General features: G+C 46.1%; 1 protein-coding gene across 3 annotated transcripts in view; it reads right to left on the reverse strand.

Moving 5' to 3' along the window:
- Nucleotides 1-23,095, reverse strand: part of FASTKD2 (FAST kinase domains 2) — a 226,557-nt gene that overhangs the window by 104,875 nt on the left and 98,587 nt on the right. For all 3 annotated transcript variants that reach the window (XM_033946230.1, XM_033946231.1, XM_033946229.1), the window contains 2 exons: nt 6,937-7,076; nt 3,531-3,703 (listed from right to left, as the gene is read on the reverse strand). In XM_033946230.1, the coding sequence (XP_033802121.1) occupies nt 3,531-3,703; nt 6,937-7,076 (313 nt within the window). The remainder of the gene's footprint in view (nt 1-3,530; nt 3,704-6,936; nt 7,077-23,095) is intronic.

A 23,095-nucleotide genomic window follows, 5' to 3' on the forward strand; every position in this document is an offset into this window, starting at 1 on the left:
ACTATGTTACTATGTTAGAAGAGGAAGCTGCAGAAGTGGAGGAGTTCAGAGTTTTGAGTGACACCCCTCTGCAGTTTCACTATGGCAGCAATTTTAGCACCAAAAATGGTCTGGGGGAGCTACACTGAAAAATTTAAAAATAGCGATTTTAGAGGTTGAGGGAACCTAACTCTAACCCCAGAAGTTAAGAAAATCTGATTTTAATGACCCCCTCCCCCTCGATTTGGTCTGTCAGGCTGTCAGCCTGTTACTCACTGTGCTGGGAGCTGCAAGTGTGAAAGCAGCAAACAGCTTATAGGGAGAACCTCTGCCTCAACAAGCTTGGAGTTTGGACTATTTGTGTCTTCTAACTGCCTCTCAGGCCCAACATACCAGACACAGAGCTCAACCCCCACCAGAATCCATACACGCAAAACGGGTTGAGGTAAGCAGCTAGCCCCGATCCTAGATAAAAAGCGCCATGGAGCCATGCAGCCTGCACTCAAGCCCATTGCAGATGGATCTGGGGTGAGCTGTGCTCCCAAGAGAATAATCCCTGAGCTCTTGAACTGTCTGTGCTGGCTGTCCAAGTGGGTGCACTGCCAAGCAGTCTGCCCCTTGGAAGCAGGCTCTCGACCTCAGGGTTTCCGCTCTCCCACAGCCAGAGCTGTCCCACAAAAGGAATCCTCTGCAGCACTGAAAAACCTTGCAAACGGTAGCAATAAAGACTTGAGTTTAAAATGAAAAGAAACTGAGCAGAAAGACAAGTTCCTATTATCTTGCTTGTAGGAAGACAACCGAGGACTTGAAGGATAGCCCAGAAGGTGCGTGAAGGAGCAAAAGAATGCAAATGAAGCTTCCTACAAGAGTTCTTGCAAGAAGTGTTTAGGAATAGAGTGTCTGTTGTACTAGAAAAATAGAAATATGTAGACAAAAGTTTAACTGAACTACTAAGAAGCCAGACTCTGCATATAGGGCTCCTTTTACGAAGGTGTGCTAGGGTTTTTAGCGCACGCACAAAATTACCACGCAAAAGGAGACGGTAGTGGCTAGAGCGCTTGGGAATTTAACGTGCGTTAAGGCCCTAGCGCACCTTTGTAAAAGGAGCCCATAATGTTACACCACAGAAACTGTGATGCATGCTCCCTAATATTGTGCAAAATATAAAGATAGCAGGTATAAATTTGAAAATAAACTGAGAAACAACAATCATCAATTTCCAAATTAACAAAGAAAAAAAAAAGAAAAAAGAAAAGATGATACCATTTTACTGGACTAATACATTTTTCAGTTAGCTTTCAGAGGCCAAAACCTCCTCCCTCAGCTCAGTATACTGCTGTTACGGTATCCTGTCCTGACCTGAGGAAGAGGGTTTTGGTCTCAGAGAAAGTTATTAAAAATGTATTAAAATGAGTCCAATAAAAGAATCACCTTATTTCCTTTTGCTATTTATAAATGTTTATCAACACAGCTACAATATTACTTTATTCTAAAGCACTGTTTATTCTGTCACTGCTCCACAAATTTGGAATTCCCTGCCAATCTACTTAAGGAAAGAACAGGATATCGATAAATTCAAGACTAACTTAAAAACATTCCTTTTTAAAGATGCTTTTGATTAACAAGTTTTTTTCTAGAATTCAATAATGCTGTTATTCGACAATGCTTTTAAACTCCCATCCTTATGTTTTTCCCTACCTTCTTTTCTATTATAAATTGTAGTTCATTTCCCCTTTTCCTCTGTATTCATGTTTGTTAGTTCGTATATAGTTCTATTTATTTTAATGGTTAAATATATATTAATTAATGTTTTTTGTTTTTATCTTTAAAATTGTAATTTTATTTTAAAATTGTAATTTAAATATTTTCTCTTATGTATGTACATCGCTTTGAAGCAAGATTAAGCGATTAATCAAAAATTTTAATAAACTTGAAAAAAGAAATAAATAGAAAAAATGTTTCTATTTCTTTTATCTTTGTCATCTCTTGTTTCTGTTTTCCTCAACTTACTACTACTACTTTCATTTCTATAGCACCACTAGACATACGCAGCACTGTGCATCAAAACATAGAAGAGACAGTCCCTGATCAAAAGAGCTTACAATCTAGTAAAGACAGACAAACCAGACAAGATCTCTTCCTTCAATCCACTATCTGCCCTCTTTCTGTCCCTCTTCTATATGGCATCTGCCATCTTTCTATGCCCCTTTCAGAAACTGTCTGCCTCCCCCTTCTATCTCTCCCTCTGCCCCATTGGTCTGGCGTCCATCTTTCCTTCCCTCTCCTCCTCCCATGGTCTGGCATCTGTGTCCTTCGCTTCCATTTCTCGATCCCTCCCCCTGTGTTTTTTAGTATCTGTCTCCTCTCCTTTCTTCCTCCTAGATCTGGTATCTCTGTCTCCTTCCCCCTCCCCTGCTTTGGCATCTCTCTCCTCTCGTCTCTTTCCATCCTCCCCCCAGGTGGTCTGGCATCTCTCTCTCCTTTCCATTTTCTTTTCTTCCCTGGTCTTCCTTCTCAATTTATTTTCTGCCTTTGTCTAGATTAAATTTTTCTTACTATTCAGTCCTCAATTTCCCTCTTTTCATTGTATCTAATTACCCTTGCCACCTCTTTCCCTCACCTCCTCCAGCATCTCATTAACTCTGTCCTCTTCCCCCATCCAACATGTGTCCTCTTTCTCTACTCCCTTCCATCCAGCATCTTCCCTCTCCTCACTTCCTTCCAGCGTCTGCTCCCCCTCTCTCCTCCCCACTTCCGTCCAGCATCTGCTCCCCTCTCCCCTCCCTACTTTCATATAGCATATGCTCCCTCTCTCTCTCCCCTCCCCACTAACATCCAATGTATGCATCCACTTCCATCAGAATCTGCCCCCTCTCTCCCTCCATCCCAATTCCATTCAGTATCCTGCTCCCTTCTCTCCCTCTACTTCATTTCCATAAGCATTTGCCCTCTTCTTTCTCTCTCCCTCCATCCCACTTCCATTCAGTATTCTGCTCCCTTCTCTCTCCCTCCACCGCAATTCCATCCAGTATCCTGCTCCCTCACCTCCCCACTGCTGCTTTCCCAAACCAGCAGCAATGGCAGTAAACTTAAATGCAGTCATTGCAGGACTTTCGTGCACCTTCCCACGGCTGCTGGCTCTGCTACAGAACAAGAAAGTCACGGGGTGGTGCACAAAGGACCCATGATGGCTGTATTTAAGTTTATTGTCACTGCTGCTGGTTTGGGAAAGCAGCAGTGGCAATATAGGTGGGAGGTCCTGGTATACCAGTTGGGCACCCCCTTAGCGCTTGCACCCGAGGTGGAACATCCCCTCCCCCCGGTACGCCACTGATTAAAACTATCTGATAAGATCACAACAAACTTATGGAAATGATCTGCAGGCTGTTTCACATCTCTGTTTTGCAGTGTTAACTGTACTAAAAAAAATTGCCAGTTCAAACTGGCATAGAAACACAAAAGACAAGACCAAGGAACAAAAATCAATCTCCTGACTTAGACAGCTATGGTACACATATCAAGAGGTAAACCACTTTAAGGCAAATTCCTACCATTGATGCTGGCCTTTAGGGAGATGATTGAGCAGAGAATATACTCTGAGAGTAATAATAATATCTTTCAAGTTCAAGGATTCAGGATTCTGCATAGCTTGCTCAGCGAATGTGTCCAGCAAAACAACAGGTCGAAAGCCAAGATTCTCAAAGACAGACAGAAACAGGAGAACCTTCAAATGAGAAAAGCAAAGCAAAGGAAAATTTCATCTCATTCCTACAAGTATGTGCTATCTTAAGGAATTGCCATAACAACCACGCATGCCCTAGGGAGGAGGCAGACACAAAATATTTATAAGGAAGTATGAAGTTCTATTATTTGGTCAGACTATAAAATGTACTGAAATAAGAAAAGACTTCTAGAGCAATTCAACAATTTGTAGGAGTACTTTAAAAGACACCACCCAAAAACAATAGGATTGTAAAGATTGTGAACATGTTATAAGCCTGTTTCCACCATTATTCTGAACAGAGCCCTCTTTAGGGAACAGCAACTGGAACTTTTGGAGTTCCAGGCTGCCACAGTAGTCCTGGCCTCACACATGCTCATGATCACTTTCTACTCCTTAGAAGCACTTGAGGGGCAACAGCTGAAGGGGCCCACAAATTGAGACACTTATATTAGCTAAACCAAAAACTGGCAGGAGAACAACTCGTAAAAAATATTACTTTACAATAAAACAGCACATAATATATAATTATTTGAGAGAATTCACTAATGGGAGCCAGCCCACTCAAAAGCAGATACTCCCTTAATGGTGTCTCAAATCAAGTACCCATACTTAAAGCATACATCATATTTTCTTTCCACAGTCTTTCTATATATTAGGAACAGAAGACACAATATTCCCCCTATGCACTTAATTTTCATGGTGCAGGCTCCAACCCCAAATTTTTAGCATAGGAGAGGGGGGCGGAGAAGAAAGGGAGAACAAAGAGAGACAGGGAAGTTCTTAAAACAGCCTTGCCCACCAAGGCACAGTCCCAGTCTAAAAAAAGACTAATTCCTTCAGGTAGTAGTTCCTAAACTTGGTCAGGTTTTCAGGATATCCACAATGAATCTTCATGAAAAACAAAGGTAGCAGAACACTTTTTTGTTTTTTTGGGGGGGAGCTCTGCCCTAGACCCCACCCAGGTTCTGCCTAAGCTCCGCCTCAGACCCTGCCCCATAATAATAGTACTAATTGTAATGCCATTTCTTCCATTCATTCTTCATATACACACAATATAATCTTATTAACAATACATAATGGCAGTGGCATACCAAGGGGGTGCAGTCCGCCCCGGGTGCAAGCCCCAAGGGGGTGCACAGCTGGCCACCTTCCAGTGTTCTCCCTAGGGCAGTGGTCGGGCTCACTAGCCGCATGTGGCTCTTTAGCCACTTGAGTGCGGCTCACAGCTCATCTATAGCAGGGGTGCCCAACCTGTTTCCCTTCTCACTGCCCTACCCCAAGCCACTGCCACCATCGGGGAACAGGCCGGATCTCCCTGCTTCTCTTCCCCGCGGGGCTGACCAACTCTCGCCACCCGACGTCAATTCTGACATCGGAGAGGACGTTCCGGGCCAGCCAATCTCTACCTGGCTGGCCCGGAACGTCCTCTCCGACGTTAGAATTGACGTCGGGTGGCGACAGTTGGTTGGCCTCGCGGGGAAGAGAAGCAGGGAGAACTTGGCGCCAGTCTGTTTCCGATGGCGGCAGTGGAATCCTATTCCCTGGCGGCGGTGGCAGCATGTTTCCCAATGGCAGTGGCATGGGGGGGGGACAGGGAGCCAGAAAGAAAGAAAGGGGGCAGGGTGAAACAAAGAAAGAAATGGGGCACGGAGAGAGAGAAAGACAGACATAGAGAAAGAAAGGGGGCATGGAGAGAGAAAGAAATAAGGAGGCAGAGTGAAACAAAAAAAAAGTTGGGGGAGGGAATGAGGCCTGGAGGAGAAGCATACAGGAGGCTGAAAGAAGGGAAGAAATATTGGATGCACAGTCAGAAGAATAAAGTGCAAACCAAAGACTGATGAAATTACCAAACAAAGGAAGGAAAAATCATTATTTTCAATTTAGTGATCAAAATGTGTCCATTTTGAGAATTTATATATGCTGTCTATATTTAGCACTATGGCCCCCTTTTACTAAACCACAATAGCGGTTTTTAGCACAGGGAGCCTATGAGCGTCGAGAGCAGCATGGGGTATTCAGCACAGCTCCCTGCGCTAAAAAACGCTATCGCGGTTTAGTAAAAGGGAGGGGATATATTTGTCTATTTTTGTATAGTTGTTACTGAGGTAACATTGCATAAAGTCATCTGCCTTGACCTCTTTGAAAACCCGCGGCATATAAATGATAATTAACATTTTCTCTGCGTACAGTGTGCTTTGTGTTTTTCAAATTTTATTGTTGATAGATTATTTTGACTTGGCCACTAAGGTAAGGGGGAGGGAGAGGAGCTGCTGAACGACATCTAGTAATCCTTGCAGGCTTGACTGCAGGAAATTATTTTTGTAAAATCATGTTTTGTTATGTGACAGGCATTATTTAGACTTTAATTTCTATGAATGAATAGAATGAAAATGATATAAAATTACTTGCTTGTTTTTATGTGCTTGCGCTGAAGGAAAGTGGAGAGAGAGTGGGCTGAGGACGCTGAAGGGAAATGGGGAAGAGAGAGAGGGGAGAAGGAACACCAGGGAGGGAGCAGAAAGAGATGCCAAAACCATGGGAGGAAAGGAAAGGAGCTACCAGACCATGGGGGGGGGAGATGCCAGAGGGGAGGGGGGAGGCAGATGCCAGACCAGGTGGAAGGAAGGAGAGAAAGGAAGGAGTAGAGATGCTAGATAATGGAGTGGGAGGGGGAGACGAGAGGAGAGAGATGCCAGGGCATAGGGGGAAGGAAGGGAAACTAAAGGGGACAAAATGCCAGACCAGAGGGAAAGAAAGGAGAGGAGGTGCCAGAGGGAGAGATAGGAGGGAGATGCCAGGGCATGGGGAGAGAGAATGGAAGGAGATAGAGATGCCAGACCATGGGGTGGAGTGGGAAGGAATGAAGGAAAGGAGAAGAGAGAGAAGCCAGAGCTTAGGGAAGGGGGTGACGCCAAAATGAATCAAGTACAAAGGACATGAAGGTATGAGGGGAGTCCCACGGTTCGCTTTTACGCAATTTTCACTGGGTTATAGTTGTGGGTCTGAGCGTTCACTATCAAGCACATTTAAAGTTTTGAAGTGATTATTCATACAGTATGGTATTTTAAGGTGATTAATGAAAGTTGAGATATTGTATATCACCTTTTATTATTGAAATTCTCTTTTATAGCGAGTATAAAATAAGAGAACCTGTTAAACTAAACCTGTATACCACAATGTAAATCAATCAGCAGTGCACATTGTAAAAATGACAGAGGTTATTATGCTCTTACTTGCTTAGTTTGCCACATGTACATGGTGGAAGTCACATAATCTGCTATCGTTGAGAAGAGAACTTCATTTCGGTACTGGAGATCCCTGCATGATTGCAATATGTGTATCAGCTGCCAGAAGGGAATGCCGATGACATTCTCTAAAAGAGATATATGCACATAGTGAATAAGCTACAGACAAATTCAGGAACTCTAAGCATGTAAAGAGCTAAACAAATTCTAACTCTAAATTAAAAGTTTGTCCATTATTGTTACAAAAATGAACCAATAATAACACTAACCTATTTTGATAAAGTCTCCCTTTTTGGTCTTGAAAAACCATTACTATAATAAAGAAAAAGTTATAACCCAATCTCACGTTTCATGATCACATAAGTACTGTTGTTCGTAAATGCTTTTATCGCCTTTACATGATCTGTTCACTAGCCAAACTTCTCAACCATTCTGCTCTTAATATTTTCATTCATTTTTTAGTCATTTCTTGTCTGGACTACGGTAAAGCACAGTTATTTACCGTAACAGGTGTTATCCAGGGACAGCAGGCAGATATTCTTAACGTATGGGTGACGTCACCGACGGAGCCCCGGTACGGACATTTTTTACTAGAAAGTTCTAGTTGGCCGCACCGCGCATGCGCGAGTGCCTTCCCGCCCGACGGAGGAGTGCGTGGTCCCCAGTTAAGATAAGCCAGCTAAGAAGCCAACCCGGGGAGGAGGGTGGGACGTAAGAATATCTGCCTGCTGTCCCTGGATAACACCTGTTACGGTAAGTAACTGTGCTTTATCCCAGGACAAGCAGGCAGCATATTCTTAACGTATGGGTGACCTCCAAGCTAACAGAGAGGGAGGGGGGGATGGTTGGCCATTAGGAAAATAAATTGTGCAACACAGATTGGCCGAAGTGCCCATCCCATCTGGAGAAGGTATCCAGACAGTAGTGAGTAGTGAACGTGTGAACTGAGGACCAAGTGGCAGCCTTGCAGATTTCCTCGATGGGCGTGGAACGGAGGAAAGCCACAGAAGCAGCCATAGCTCTGACCCTGTGGGCCGTGACAGCACCTTCCAGTGAGAGACCGGCCCGAGCATAACAGAACGCAATGCAGGCAGCAAGCCAGTTGGAAAGCGTCCGTTTAAAGACAGGACGACCCAGACGGTTAGGGTCGAAGGACAAAAAGAGCTGAGGAGACGAGCGGTGAGCACTGGTACGGTCAAGGTAGTAAGCAAGGGCACACTTACAGTCCAGCGTGTGCAATGCCTGTTCCTCAGGATGAGAATGGGGCTTAGGGAAAAAGACAGGCAACACAATGGACTGATTGAGGTGAAATTCCGAGACCACCTTGGGAAGGAATTTAGGATGGGTACGCAGAACCACCTTGTCATGGTGAAAAACAGTGAAAGGTGGGTCGGCAACCAGTGCATGCAGTTCACTAACCCTCCTGGCAGAGGTGATGGCAATGAGGAAAAGCACCTTCCATGTAAGAAATTTGAGCGGAGTTGTGGCAAGAGGCTCAAATGGGGGGGTTTCATGAGGGCTGATAAAACCACATTCAGGTCCCAGACGATTGGAGGAGGCTTCAGAGGTGGTTTGACATTGAAAAGACCTCTCATGAACCGGGAAACCAGGGGATGAGCCGTGAGAGGTTTTCCGAGGATAGGCTCATGAAACGCAGTGATGGCACTGAGGTGGACTCTGATTGAGGTAGACTTGAGGCCAGCGTCGGACAGAGAGAGCAAATAGTCCAGTACAGTTTCCACCGCCAATTAGGTGGGATCGTGATGATGTAGTAGACACCAAGAGGAGAAACGGGTCCACTTCTGATGGTAACATTGGAGGGTGGCCGGTTTCCTGGAGGCATCCAAAATACGACGGACAGGCTGAGACAGATTCTCTGGAGAGGTCAGCCCGAGAGAAATCAAGCTGTCAGGTGGAGCGAGGACAGATTGGGATGTAGTAGAGACTGATGCTGCTGCGTAAGTAGAGTAGGAAACACAGGCAGAGGGATGGGTTCTCTGGAGCTTAGCTGGAGCAGGAGGGAGAACCAGTGTTGGCGAGGCCACCGAGGGGCGATGAGAATCATGGTGGCTCTGTCCCTGCGGAGTTTGAATAACGTCCGCAACATCAGAGGCAGTGAAGGAAAGGCATAGAGGAACCGATCCGTCCAGTCGAGTAGGAATGCATCCGGGGCCAGACGATGAGGAGAGAAGAGTCTGGAACAGAACTGGGGCAGCTGATGGTTGTGAGGAGCTGCAAAGAGGTCCACCTGAGGAGTGCCCCAGCGAGCAAAGATGGAGCGGAGTGAGGGAGGATCTAGAGTCCACTCGTGAGGTTGAAGGATGCGGCTGAGATTGTCGGCCAGGGAGTTCTGTTCGCCCTGGATGTAGACAGCCTTGAGGAAGAGACTGCGGGCCGTGGCCCAGGTCCAGATGCGGATGGCCTCCTGACAAAGGAGGGGAGATCCGGTGCCGCCTTGTTTGTTTATGTAGTACATGGCGACTTGGTTGTCTGTGCACAGGAGAAGAACCTGTGGGTAGAGGAGGTGCTTGAAGGCCCTGAGAGCATAGAACATGGCCCTGAGTTCCAGGAAATTGATGTGATGTTGACGCTCCTGAGGGGTCCAGAGTCCTTGGGTGCGAAGATCTCCCAGGTGAGCTCCCCACGCATAGGGGGAGGCATCTGTGGTTATGATCATGGAGTGAGGGGGTAGATGAAAGAGTAGACCCCTGGAAAGATTGGATGAGTTCAACCACCATTGAAGAGATTGCTGAAGAGATGTCACAGAGATGGGATGAGAAAGAGGATCCATGGTCTGTGACCATTGGGTGGCAAGAGCCCATTGAGGTGTCCTGAGGTGGAGTCGCGCCAGAGGAAGCACATGGACCGTCGAGGCCATGTGGCTTAGGAGGACCATCATCTGCCGAGCTGGGATGGAGTGATGAAGGAGCACCTGACAACAGAGGTGGAGCAGGGTCGGTTGTCGGTCGGAGGGGAGAAACGCCCTCATCAGAGTGGTGTCGAGAACTGCTCCAATGAACTGAAGTCGCTGTGTGGGAAGTAGGTGCGACTTGGGGTAGTTGATCTCGAACCCCAGGAGATGGAGGAAAGAGATGGTGTGTTGAGTGGCTTGTAGCACAAGTGGAGACGTAGGTGCTTTCACCAACCAATCGTCCAAGTAGGGGAACACCTGGAGGTTGTGAGACCTGACCACCACAATAAGGCACTTGGTGAATACCCTGGGCGATGATGCGAGGCCAAAGGGTAGCACTTTGTACTGATAGTGACGGTGCTGTACCTGAAATCGGAGGTAGCGCCGTGAAGTCAGATTGATTGGGATGCGAGTGTAGGCCTCTTTGAGGTCCAGGGAACATAGCCAGTCGTGTTGAGAAAGAAGAGGGTAAAGTGTGGCAAGGGAGAGCATTCTGAACTTCTCCTTGACCAGACACTTGTTGAGGTCCCTGAGATCGAGGATGGGACGGAGGTCTCCTGTCTTCTTGGGAACCAGGAAGTAGCGGGAGTAGAATCCCTGGCCCCTTTGGTCTGATGCTACCTCTTCGATGGCGTTGAGAAGGAGGGAGTGGACCTCCTGCAGGAGGAGGGGGGATTGGGAGGAGTGGGAAGCAGACTCTATGGGAGTTTTGTCTGGTGGAAGAGTCTGGAAGTTGAGAGAGTAGCCGTGGCGAATGATGTTGAGGACCCATTGGCCTGATGTGATGACCTCCCAACGGCTGAGGAAGAGTTGGAGGTGTCCTCCGATAGGCTGAGGAAGAGGCAATGATGGTGGGAGACCGGCTATGCCTTGGAGAAAGGAGTCAAAAGGGTTGAGATGGTTTTGATGGAGGGAGAGGCTTGGCAGGCTGATGAGACTGGGAACGAGCCTGAGGTTGATGCTGGTGACGAGGACGGCGAGGCTGCTGCTGAGGCGGGTTGAGAGGTCTGGCCGAGAACCTGCGTTGGTAGGAGGACTGCTGTCTGTAGGGGCGAGCAGGCGGGGTCTTCTTTTTAGGTTTGACCAGAGTGTCCCACCTAGTCTCGTGCGCTGAGAGTTTCTGGGTGGTTGAATCCAGGGACTCCCCGAAGAGTTCGTCACCAAGACAAGTGCGTTAGCCAGGCGGTCTTGGTGGTTAATGTCGAGGTCAGAAACTCTCAGCCAGGCCAGACGTCGCATGGCAACAGCCACGGCAGATGCTCTAGAGGTCAGCTCAAATGAGTCATAAATGGAGCGTACCATGAATTTCCGAAGTTGGAGCAGACTGGAAATTTGCTGTTGGAAAAGAGGGACCTTACGTTCAGGAATGTATTTTTGTAAGGAGGAGAGTTGTTGCACCAGATGCTTCATATAGAAGGAGAAGTGAAAGGTGTAATTATTTGCGGTGCTCGGGCCGCTACTATTTAATATCTTCATAAATGATCTAGAAACAGGGACGAAGTGCGAGATAATAAAATTTGCGGACGACACTAAACTATTTAATGGAGCTCGGACTACAGAGGAATGTGAAGAATTGCAAAGGGACTTGAACAAACTAGAAGATTGGGCGACGAGATGGCAGATGAAGTTCAACGTTGAGAAATGTAAGGTATTACATGTGGGGAGCAGAAACTCGAGGTACAACTATACAATGGGAGGGATATTATTGAATAAGAGTACCCAGGAAAGGGACTTGGGGGTATTGGTGGACATGACAATGAAGCCGACGGCACAGTGTGCAGCAGCCGCTAAGAGAGCGAATAGAATGCTTGGTATAATGAAAAAGGGTATTACAGCCAGAACGAAAGAGGTTATCCTGCCGTTGTATCGGGCAATGGTGCGCCCGCATTTGGAGTACTGCGTCCAATATTGGTCGCCGTACCTTAAGAAGGATATGGCGTTAGTCGAGAGGGTTCAGAGGAGAGCGACGCGTCTGATAAAAGGGATGGAAAACCTGTCATATGCTGAGAGATTGGAGAAGCTGGGTCTCTTTTCCCTGGAGAAGAGGAGACTTAGAGGGGATATGATAGAGACTTATAAGATCATGAAGGGCATAGAGAGAGTAGAGAGGGACAGATTCTTCAAACTTTCGAATAATAAAAGAACAAGAGGGCACTCGGAAAAGTTGATAGGAGACAGATTCAAAACAAATACTAGGAAGTTCTTTTTTACCCAACGTGTGGTGGACACCTGGAATGCGCTTCCAGAGGACGTGATTGGGCAGAGTACGGTACTGGGGTTCAAGAAAGGATTAGACAAATTCCTACTGGAAAAGAGGATAGAGGGGTATAGATAGATTACTGCACAGGTCCTGAACCTGCTGGGCCACCGCGTGAGCGGACTGCTGGGCACGATGGACCTAGGGTCTGACCCAGCAGAGGCATTTCTTATGTTCTTATGTTCTGTTGGCCAACATTGCATTCTGGAAAAGGCGCTTGCCAAATTTATCCATAGTTTTCCCCTCTCTGCCAGGAGGGGTGGAGGCATAGACACTGGAGCCCTGAGATTTCTTTAAGGTGGACTCCACCAGGAGAGATTCATGGGGCAATTGAGGCTTGTCAAACCCCGGGATCGGAATGACCCAGTACAAGCTATCCAGTTTGCGAGGGGCCCCGGGAACAGTGAGGGGGTTCTCCCAATTTTTGTAAAAAGTTTCCCGTAGGATGTCATGGACGGGTAACTTAAGGAATTCCTTGGGAGGTTGCTCAAAGTCTAGGGCATCGAGAAAAGCCTGGGACTTTTTAGAGTCGGACTCTAATGGAATGGAAAGAGCAGCCGACATCTCCCTGAGGAACTTGGTAAAAGAGGACTGTTCAGGTTTTGAACCGGTATCAATCGTCGAGGGTTCCTCGTCTGTCGAGGAAGCGTCTTCCTCGGTACCGTGCGGGGATTCTTCCCATAAGTCAGGGTCCCTGATGTCGGGGTGCGCACGGCGGGCCATCGGTGTGGAGGGCCCGGCATGGCTGGTCTTGGAGAGAGACTTGCCGGAGCGTACCGAGGCGGTACCGGGAGAGGAAGACCGGTGCCGTTCCTGGTACCGAGAAGGGTCGGTATCAGAACAGGCCTGCACCGCAGGTTGGGAACGGTGTGGTTCAGCCGAGAGCACCGGCATGGAAGTGTTAAGCGGTACCGAGGGGGTCGACACCGATGGGATCGTGCGAGGCTCGGACCGGTCCTGCATCGGAAGGTGTGGGGCCAGCAGCGCCGGCAACAGTTGTTGGAGTTGTTGCTGCAGCTGCTCCTGTAATTGGGTCTGGAGTATGGCCGCGATGCGGTCGTCCAGGGGAGGCACCGGTACCGCTTTTTTCTTCTTCGGTACCATAGGTGCCGCTCTACGCTCCGGCGATGAGGAGGCCGATGACGAGGCACTCACCGATATCGGAGCGGAGCGTTTGCGGGGTCGGTGCGGAGTCGGAAGGACCGGCGTCGCAACCATGGCAGGAGGGCGCTCAAGGGAAGTGGAAGGCTTCTTAGCCGGCTTACCTGGGGCCAGCGGCCCCGAAGAAGGATCTGGCGTCGTCGAAGTAGTCGGTGCCGTCGACGTCGCGGCAGGTTCCATGGCAGATCCGGTGCCGAAAAGAATATTTTGCTGGATCTGCCTATTTTTCAAAGTGCGTTTTTTAAGAGTAGCACAGCGGGTGCAGGTGTCAGCCCGATGCTCTGGACCCAAGCACTGCAGGCACCAATTGTGCGGGTCGGTGAGAGAGATCGGGCGTGCACACCGCTGGCATTTCTTAAAGCCCGGTTGAGGGGGCATGAAGGGAAACACGGCCTCCGCAAAATCGAAGCCGGAGGCCTGTATGGTGGTAACAAGCCGGGCCGAAAAAATAAGAAAACTCGACATTTGGTTTTTTTTTTTTTTGAAAATAAAAGCAAAGGAATCCGAAGGGAAAAAAATCAAAGAAAAAGAAAAAGTATGCGAGCGGGAAGGCAGAAACTAGTTTTTCAACGGCTGTTGAAAACACATGCGTCTTCTTCGCTCCGCGGAAACGAAGAAACTGGGGACCACGCACTCCTCCGTCGGGCGGGAAGGCACTTGCGCATGCGCGGTGCGGCCAACTAGAACTTTCTAGTAAAAAATGTCCGTACCAGGGCTCCGTCGGTGACGTCACCCATATGTTAAGAATATGCTGCCTGCTTGTCCTGGGATAATGCCTTATTTCATGGAATCACCAAGAAAGAGATCAGACGTCTTCAGATAGTCCAGACCACTGCCGTTAAAATCATCTTCAAAGCTAAGAAATTTGACTACGTCACTCCTCTCCTAATCAGACCTCATTGGCTCCCTATTGATCACCACCTTACTTATAAAATATTATTGCTGACGTTTAAAACAAGGAAAACAGGCCAGACAAAATTCATCAACAGACTTCTGATCCCATATTCTTCACCAAGCATTCTCTGAACATCTGATCAAAACTTGTTAGCAATTCCATCACTAAGACATATTAACAGGAGAAATTCTATCTTTTCAGTTGTTGCTCCCTCCCTTTGGAATTTTGTTCCAAACTCTTTAAGAGAGCCAACATCCCTACAGAAATTCAAATCCTCCCTTAAAACGTTCCTTTTTAAAGATGCTTTCTAAGTTTAACTGTCCTTGTAAGGACATTTTAAACTTTACTTAGTCCATGCCCTTGGACGGATTTGTTGTCTCCCCTTACTTTTGTATTTTCCCTCTCTCCTCTTTAATTATATTGTAGTTCTCCCTACTCCCTTTTGTACCAGTTCATTTATTTTTGTTTTGTCTGTCATGTTGGCAAGATTATTGATTTGTTAGACTAGCCTCCCTCGGCTTAAATTTTTTGTTCTCCATTTGATTTTACTGTACAACCATCTTGAAATGATGATAAGGTAGTATAACAAATTCTTAATAAACTTGGATGAAAGAATTATGAAGCTGAATTATTTCAACAAAAAAAACAGGGAGGAATGGAGGGAAGTATAATACAAAAATTCAAAAATATCACTCCAAAACAAAAGCACCACATAAGCCAAGAAAGCTAGCTTATTACTTAAGCGAAAGAAAAGCCTCAGACAAATGGAGAGGTGTACCCACACTCTTCCACCAAAGCATCATAGGCAAAAAACTTTTGCTCTTTTTCAACTTTTAGCAGGTGAGCAATTTCATTTCCCTTTTGGGTTTGTGTTTTGTGTTATAGGATACTCTGGATTTGGCGCTAAGGCCCTGAAGCAGTGGTTAAAAGCCATGAAACGATCGTCGGCCTGGCTTGTTTGTGTTCAGTGGGTTTTATCATTAATCATTCTCGGCTATTTTTTGCTCCCACCTGCTAACTTTAAACTTGTGCAAAAGTTTTTTGCCTATGATGCTTTGGTGGAAGAGTGTGGGTACACCTTTCCGTTTGTCTGAGGCTTTTCTTTCGCTTAAGTAATAAGCTAACTTTCTTGGCTTGTGTGGTGCTTTTGTTTTGGAGTGATATTGCTGAATTATTTCAGTCATATATATTTAACATGAATGTGTCTTAATGGTATCTATAAGAAGCCATAGTCTTGGTCCTTGGCCAATAGCTAATATTGAGGTGCTGGGGTGGAAAAGAGATGGGGGAGAGGTTTGACAAAAACGGAAAATCCAGATAAATGAGAATGAAGATTGATGGCTTAGTAAGTAATGATTTCCAAAAAATTAGGAGGAAACTGACAAAATAATTCACTTAATCAACAGAAATACACATTTTCTATCCGAACATTTTAAGAATATCAACATATGTACAACAAACAAAAATGCCAGTAATGTCAACAAAACAGATGTAAGATGTTCATATTTCATAATCATGGGTTATAATGGTCATAAACATCTTTGCAAATGTCCATTAACAGTCAGTCACATCTTATAAGAGTATGCATTCTATAATATTGAAATACTGTATAACAAAACCAAATTAGCAAACAAGTCTGTCTCAAAAGGTAATGGAATATAGGTTCTTAGTTTTGGTAATCTTCTCTCTATTAGTCTCCAACGGAATGAATACAAAAGGTGTTGTACCTCTACCCGTGAACTGGGTCCTGTAGAATACCAGACATTTTTTGCTTAGTTGAGGAACACAGCCCCCTGCAGTTACGTCCAAAAGCAAACGAACAGCATACTCATAAAAGGGGCACGGGGGACATCCCCATTATACAACAGCAGTGTTCTCCCTACCGTCTTTTAGGCGGGCGCACTAAAATGATAACACGCTTCCCTCCCTCAGGGCATCTCTCCCCCACACCATTTGTAACACAACCAAGGGCCCTGCTTCAGGTTCTGTACGGCATTGATGTGGAAATGTTGGATCCTCCAAGACATCCAAGTACCACCTCCTCCTCCTCCTTTCAATAATTCAGTGCAGCCACACTTATTCTTTGCCCGGATTGATGCAGCAAGTTTCACCCCAACACAGGCACGGGCCAGCAACATCAGAGGTCACCTGATACACTAGTGCATGCATATGGCCTCCTCTGCGGGCAGCCAGATCACTGCACGTGGAACTCGCTACGCTCACCTGCCAGTAGATAAGGTGATGACTTCTGTCTGTGTCTATGGCCCTTGTATACCGTAGTGTGTGCTTTGCTACATCAGCTCAGGTAGAGAACAAGTACAGTTGTGCTGGAAGAAAGCAGAACAATTGCTGGACTTGGGGGTGGGGGGACTTGCTGTACCTTGCTAGTTAACCATGGTTTGCCACTAAAGCGGTGAGGTGTTAATGTACTGGGAGTTCTGCGATCACCATCATTGCCGATCTTATAAGTCATCTTATTTTATTCATGCTAGTTCCATGAATAAATTCTATGCATGAAATGTATGCATTGATTTGGAGGTGGAGTTAAGGGCAGAGTGGGGGACTGGCCTAGGTTATTATAGGCAGCGCATGAGGTTAAGTTACTTTAAATATATCTTGGGCCAACTAACTAAAAGGGTGACAAAGTTGCTGCTTTTATGGATTAAGTTCAATAAAATAAAATCATCACTTCATTTTTGTTTTGTTTTTATCAACATGTTTCCAGGGTTTAAAATAGACTAACTGGCAATAACACCACATTATCCATGTAATTTGAGTGTTGCAATTTAAATGAATGAAATCACTGAATATGAGCATAAAGATAAGAGCTAGTGGTTCAGATATAAATAATTCATAATACAGTAATAGTAAGAAGAACATAAATTTATAAAGGCAAAGATGGCATCAGGTTTTGTTGACATTAATTATTATTCCTGTTCCGATTATAGTTCTGGCCTGGTGGCAGGATCCAACATATTTTACTGTCATAGATGCTGTTCCTCCAGTCTCTTGTAGGATTAAGGATTAGTTTGCTGGTGATTTATTCTGGTCCAAATACAGTATGTTCATCTTAAGCAGTTGTACTCAACGGTGATTTAATTTTTCTTCTGCTTTTTTCTTTTTTAATATTCTTACCTTTTATATATGACCTGCCTTGCATGAAGATGTCTATATCTTAATGTAGTGAAAAATACAGACAAACGCAGGAGAAGGAGAATTAGATTGAACCCTTACATGTACAGAGACAGAAAAGGACCTTGAGGAGGGGCAGGAAAGCAGACTTGAACCAAAAGACAAGGTAGAGAGGGGAAACACCCTGAACCAAGGAAAGAGAGATGCCAGACCCTGGGGAGGAGGAAGACAAAGAGAGTGAGAGAGACAGAAAGACCTGGAACAAAGGTGGGAGGACTCAAAATGTTAGCAGAAGGAAGAGAGACAGAGAGAGAGAAACCTGAAACAAAGGGGAGGCAGAAGAGAGGGGACAGATGTTGGACTTGGGGGTGTATAGAGGGAAGAGAGAGGCAGAGAAAGACATGGAAGAAAGGAGAACAAATGCTGGTGGGGTGGGGATGGTGGTTGTAAGCAGAAGAAAGACAGACAGAGAGAGAGAGAGAGGCCTGAACCAAAGGAGGCAGATGCTGGACTATGGGAGATGCAGACGGAAAAGACAGAGGGGGTGAGACCCTGAGGAAGAACAGAGAGATGCAAGATCATAACAGAGGAGGAAGAGAGAGGGAGACATGTTGTCAATAGGGGTGGAGGAGACAGCAAGAAAAGTTGAACTCATGGAGGGACAGTGAGAGATGTTGGTTGGGGAAGGGAATGAGGTCCGGAGGAGAGGAAGCATGCAGGAGGCAGAAAGAAAAAAATGTTGGATGCACAGTCAGAAGGAAGTCCAACCAGAAATTAATTAAATCACCAGACAACAAAGGTAGGAAAATTGATTTTATTTTCAATATAGTGATCAAAATGTGTCAGTTTTGTGAATTTATAAACTGCTGTCTATATTTTGCACTATATTTGGCTATTTTTCTATAGTTGTTACTGAGGTGACATTGCATATTTTAAAGTCATCTGCCTTGACCTGTTTGAAAAATAAAACAAATATAAATAATTAACATTTTCTCTGTGTGTTTTTTTTTTTTTTATTTTGTGGTTGCCATTATGAATTAATAAGATATTGTGTGTACATGAAAAATTAATGGAAGAAATTGCATTACAATTATAATGGGGGTGGGTTCAGGGGCAGAGCTTGGACTGGGGTACTTGGTTGGTATTTGTGAGATTTAGGGGGTACTTAGCTTGAAGAAGTTGAGAAACACTGGTCTAGATGACTATGGAGTTCACTCAGTAAGAGCCCCTTTTACAAAGCCACAGTAGCGATTCGTCCATGGCAAATGCACTAAAGTCCATTCAATTTCTACAGGCTTCAGTGCATTTGCTGTGGCAGAATTGCTATTACAGCTTTGTATAAGGAGCCCTAAGGCAGGAGCTACTATCTCTGTGTTATGTCTTAAATAAAAAAGAGTTTGCTGGGAGTTTGCTGGGGATTGTCACACCCGTGCTCTCTGTGGACGCCCTGAGCAGCTGGGTAGTGGCACGTTGTTCGCTTCTGGCGTGGTCCCTTTAGAATTAGGGTATCCTTTCAAGTTGACCACCCAAGGCAAATGCCTAACCAAGCTTACTTCCAAGGATTTTAAAGAAAACACCGGCCGCAGGATCTTCGTGCCATCCAGGTTTCCCTGGTAGCATGAAAATAATACAAACAAAAAGGCAAAAGTTTCATTTCATTCACTAAACTCAATGATCAGCTCTGGGCTTGCCTAACCAATCATATACAGTCCTGTAGCTTGCAATAAAGCTCAACGGCAAAAATAACGTTTCAATGCAGAGCTACAGAGGAGACATTCATATTCATGCCTAAGAGCCAGTCTGTGCTTTTCCCACAGTACACTCACTCTCCAGCTGGGCTCGACTTTCTCAAAGAAACGAGCAGGTTTTACTTTCAGAAGTTTAATCTCTTTTCCTAAGAGGCATGCAGGCTAATTTCATTACACAGTTGCTATGGCAATCCATTTCCAGCTGGGCTCTTGCACGGAGTACTGAAACCAGAGAGCCTTAGGGTTTAACCAAGCTAAAACTACAGCCTAGCATTTGGCTCAGCTGTGCACATTTCCTGAAGAGGAGAAAACTGTCACATTTCTTAAGAGTCCAGCAAACTAGCATGTGAAAACACTGCAGTACAAGATTACATTCCTCTGATAACTCAGCCACAGTTAGTCTCTCAACAAGAGGAACAAACAAACAAACAAAAAAACCAGCCAGAAAAAGAAACCTTTACACAGACCTTTTCACAGTTGGCTCAGCTCTCCATTTCCTCTGGCCAGCTCTCATCCACAGCACTACTATCTTCCACCACCACTGGCTCTGGGGGAAGGAATTCTGGAGACAAGTTACCAGCCTGCTTTTCAGTCATCTCCCAGTCAGTGCTGTTGACTGCCCTGCAGAGTCTGAGGCAAGCTCAGCCCCGTCCTGTACTTCCTGCCTCTGCTCTCATCCTGCTGTTTCTGCCAAGCCTCTTTCTCCTCCCCCTTGCTCTCTGACAAGCCTGGCTTTAAGCTGAGGAAAAGAACCACTCCCCCTTGGCTTCTGATGAGGGAAGGGCATTCCTTCCTCAGCCTGTGCCATTTCTCTGAGGGGAAACTGTTTGTGAGCTTTCTGCCTTACAGGCACTGGATAATAGAAAGGCAGATTATTCCTGCCTGGCTTAGGGACTGCTCTAGTAAGTCAAAGCTTTCCTGTTCTATTTCCATTTCTTCTTCATCATTCAAAGGGTAGTCAGCTAACTTATTGTCTTTGGGCACTGACCTGGTCAGCCCTTCTGCACCGGGGTTTGTATACTTTCCTACATTTCCCTGTGACAAACCTCAGGAATGCAGTAGGTTTGTCACAGGATGCAAAGCATTCAACATGAGTTTGAAGTTGGTTGAATACCACTCTCTCACTTTGGAGGCCGAATCTCCAGCTTAGTGGCGTGTCCAAAGCATCCTGTGAACTGAGCCGAAACCTTGCCCAGAATTCTTATGAGATCATATAATGTGGATGCCAAAATCTACCCCCTTAAGCACCAGCTGGAGGAACGTGTCCTCATCTGCCAATGGATCGCGGCATAATCTCGTGTGACAGGCACGTGCCAGAAAAGAAGTAGCTGCCACGGCCTTAATGTCCAAAGAGGCCACCTCAAAGAGCTTCCTCAAGACCAGATCCACATGGATCCACATGGATACTCCTTCGCCGAAAGTCCACAAGAATCCACACAAGAATTCATCTTCATCTGATTAGGGGTTGAGGAGTCCATCCCTGATGATTTTTATAAAATTGAGAGGTTTTGAGATAGAGAAATGAAGTTGGAAAAAAGATTGATAAAAATCCAAGATGGCTGCCGCCAATAAATTTGCACCAAAAATGGCCCACAGAGATAAAATAAAAAAGACAAAAATTGCTTTAATAGGGGTTTTGGAGGTGGGAGACATGAGCCCTGACCCAAGAAAGTGCCAAAAACCCTTCACTTTTTTAGACCTCCCCTTTCTCCCATAGGAAACAATGGGACTGTACTAACAGTCTCTACAGTGCTTTGCCTCTGTCAGCTATCTCTACAGCTGAAATGAACAGATTCAGAAACTATTTTTAAAATTGGGACAATGTAGATGCGCTTTAGACCTTTTTCCTTCTTGCATGTTTAGGACTATCTCCCCTCAAGCAATTTCTTGGTTAACATCATTGATAAATCATTTATTAGACAATAATTACTTTTCAAGCAGTATGGTACAAATCGCTTTAACCCTGTTATTGAAGGGTTCTGATAACATAAGAATTGCCACTGCTGAGCCAGACCAGTGGTCCATCGTGCCCAGAAGTCCGTTCCCGCGGCAGCCCTTAGGTCAAAGACCAGTTGCCTAACTGAGTCTAGCCTTACCTGCGTATGTTCTGGTTTAGCAGGAACTTGTCTAACTTTGTCTTGAATCCCTGGAGGGTGTTTTCCCCTATAATAGCCTCTGGAAGAGCGTTCCAGTTTTCCACCACTCTCTGGCTGAAGAAGAACTTCCTTACACTTGTACGGAATCTATCCCCTTTTAACTTTAGAGAGTGCTCTCTCGCTCTCCTTACCTTGGAGAGGGTGAACAACCTCTCTTTATCTACTAAGTCTATTCCCTTCATTATCTTGAATGTTTCGATCATGTCTCCTCTCAGTCTCCTCTTTTCAAGGCAGAAGAGGCCCAGTTTCTCTAATCTCGCATTGTTCGGCAACTCCTTCAACCCCTTAACCATTTTAGTCACGGCAAGCGGCTGTAGAAGATAGGCGAAGGAGTGCAAGCAGGCACAAGGGAGAAAGAGGAGAAGCGCTAGGGAGAGGAAGGAGACATGTGTAAAGCGCAAGGAGGTAACAGCACATTGTGGTAGCGGCGAGAGTAGCTCCGCCCACCCCCATCGCATCAGAAGAAGGCGCCCGGGCCCCTCCATAAAAGGAGGCGAGCCAACGGCAAGCGGCTGCAGAAGATAGGCGAAGGAGTGCAAGTAGGCACGAGGGAGAGAGAGAAGCGCTAGGGAGAGGAAGGAGACACGTGGAAAGTGCAAGGAAGTAACAGCACATCGGGGTAGTGGCGAGAGTAGCTCCGCCCACCCCCACTGCATCAGAAGCAGGCACCCGGGCCCCTCCGTAAAAGGAGGCGAGCCAACGGCGTGCAGCCATTTGGCGCACGGCAAAGGCGAGCAGCAAAGGCGCTCGCCTTAGTGAGAGCGCCTTTGCGAAGAGCCTTAAGAAGAGCCAAGTCGCATACAACAGGACATCCAGGGGGCAGCAGGGTAAGTACATTATAAAAAAAAACAAAAACCCACACATCACTAACTAAGCAGTTAGCACATAGAGGGGAGACTAACCAATACACAGCAGGCTGTTCACACACAGCAGACAGTCTAGCACACTCAACGGCCAAACCAACACAAAGCTACCAGCACAAGCAAAACAAACCCACACACCAAACTAACAGCCAGAGAATAGCAGCAGGCAGGAAGGCAGACTAACCAACGCAAGGAAGCAAACCAACACACAGCTACCAGCGCAAGCAGATACACCAACACACAGCAGATAAACTATCAACCGGAGACTAACAGCAGGCAGACCAACAACCGGAATACAACCGGAGTACAAACAACAACTAGAGTACAAACCCAAGGAAAAGACAAGACCAGAAATGGCAGGGAAGACGAGGAACACCAGGTCTACAATCAAGGTCAACCCCTCAGCTGCCGAAGAAATCCAGATGAAGGCCACAGTCTCCGTGCAGACTAAAGAGGACCCCCAGATGGAAGGCGGAGATATCTGTACAGACTGAAGTTGAGCCCCACCTGAAGACTTCAGTCTCTGTACAGACAGAAGAAGACACCCAGCAACAGCCCAACGGAGACATCATGCAGGAACTGAAGAGCCTGAGGGAAGAAGTGCAGCGGCTGAGAAGTATCCAGGAGAGCGAGGCATTCATCGATGGAGTCCTCCTAGAACTGTCTCAGGTCTCCGAACAAGGGCACGAAGACAGGACTATTTTCAAGACACCCGAACCAACCAGGCATGCAACATTGGAAGTATCGGCTGGGATACAAGAAGAGACTCGAGATGACGAGACCTGACAACTAGTCACCTCTGCATGCAAACAAGAAGAAACTCGAGATGACGGAACCTGGCAACTAATCATCTCTACAAGCAAGCGCAGAAGACAGTACTCCACTTGGCTATCCTCAAGCAAGCTCAGCAACCTTACATCAACTCCGCAGATCACCCTGAGCAACAGATTTCAGCTCCTACAAGAAAGACCCGCCAGAAGAACTCAGGAGGATATTCAGGAAAACTTCCAGGAGTGCATTCTCG

Source organism: Geotrypetes seraphini, chromosome 5, assembly GCF_902459505.1.
Source record: "Geotrypetes seraphini chromosome 5, aGeoSer1.1, whole genome shotgun sequence".
Lineage (NCBI taxonomy): Eukaryota > Metazoa > Chordata > Amphibia > Gymnophiona > Dermophiidae > Geotrypetes > Geotrypetes seraphini.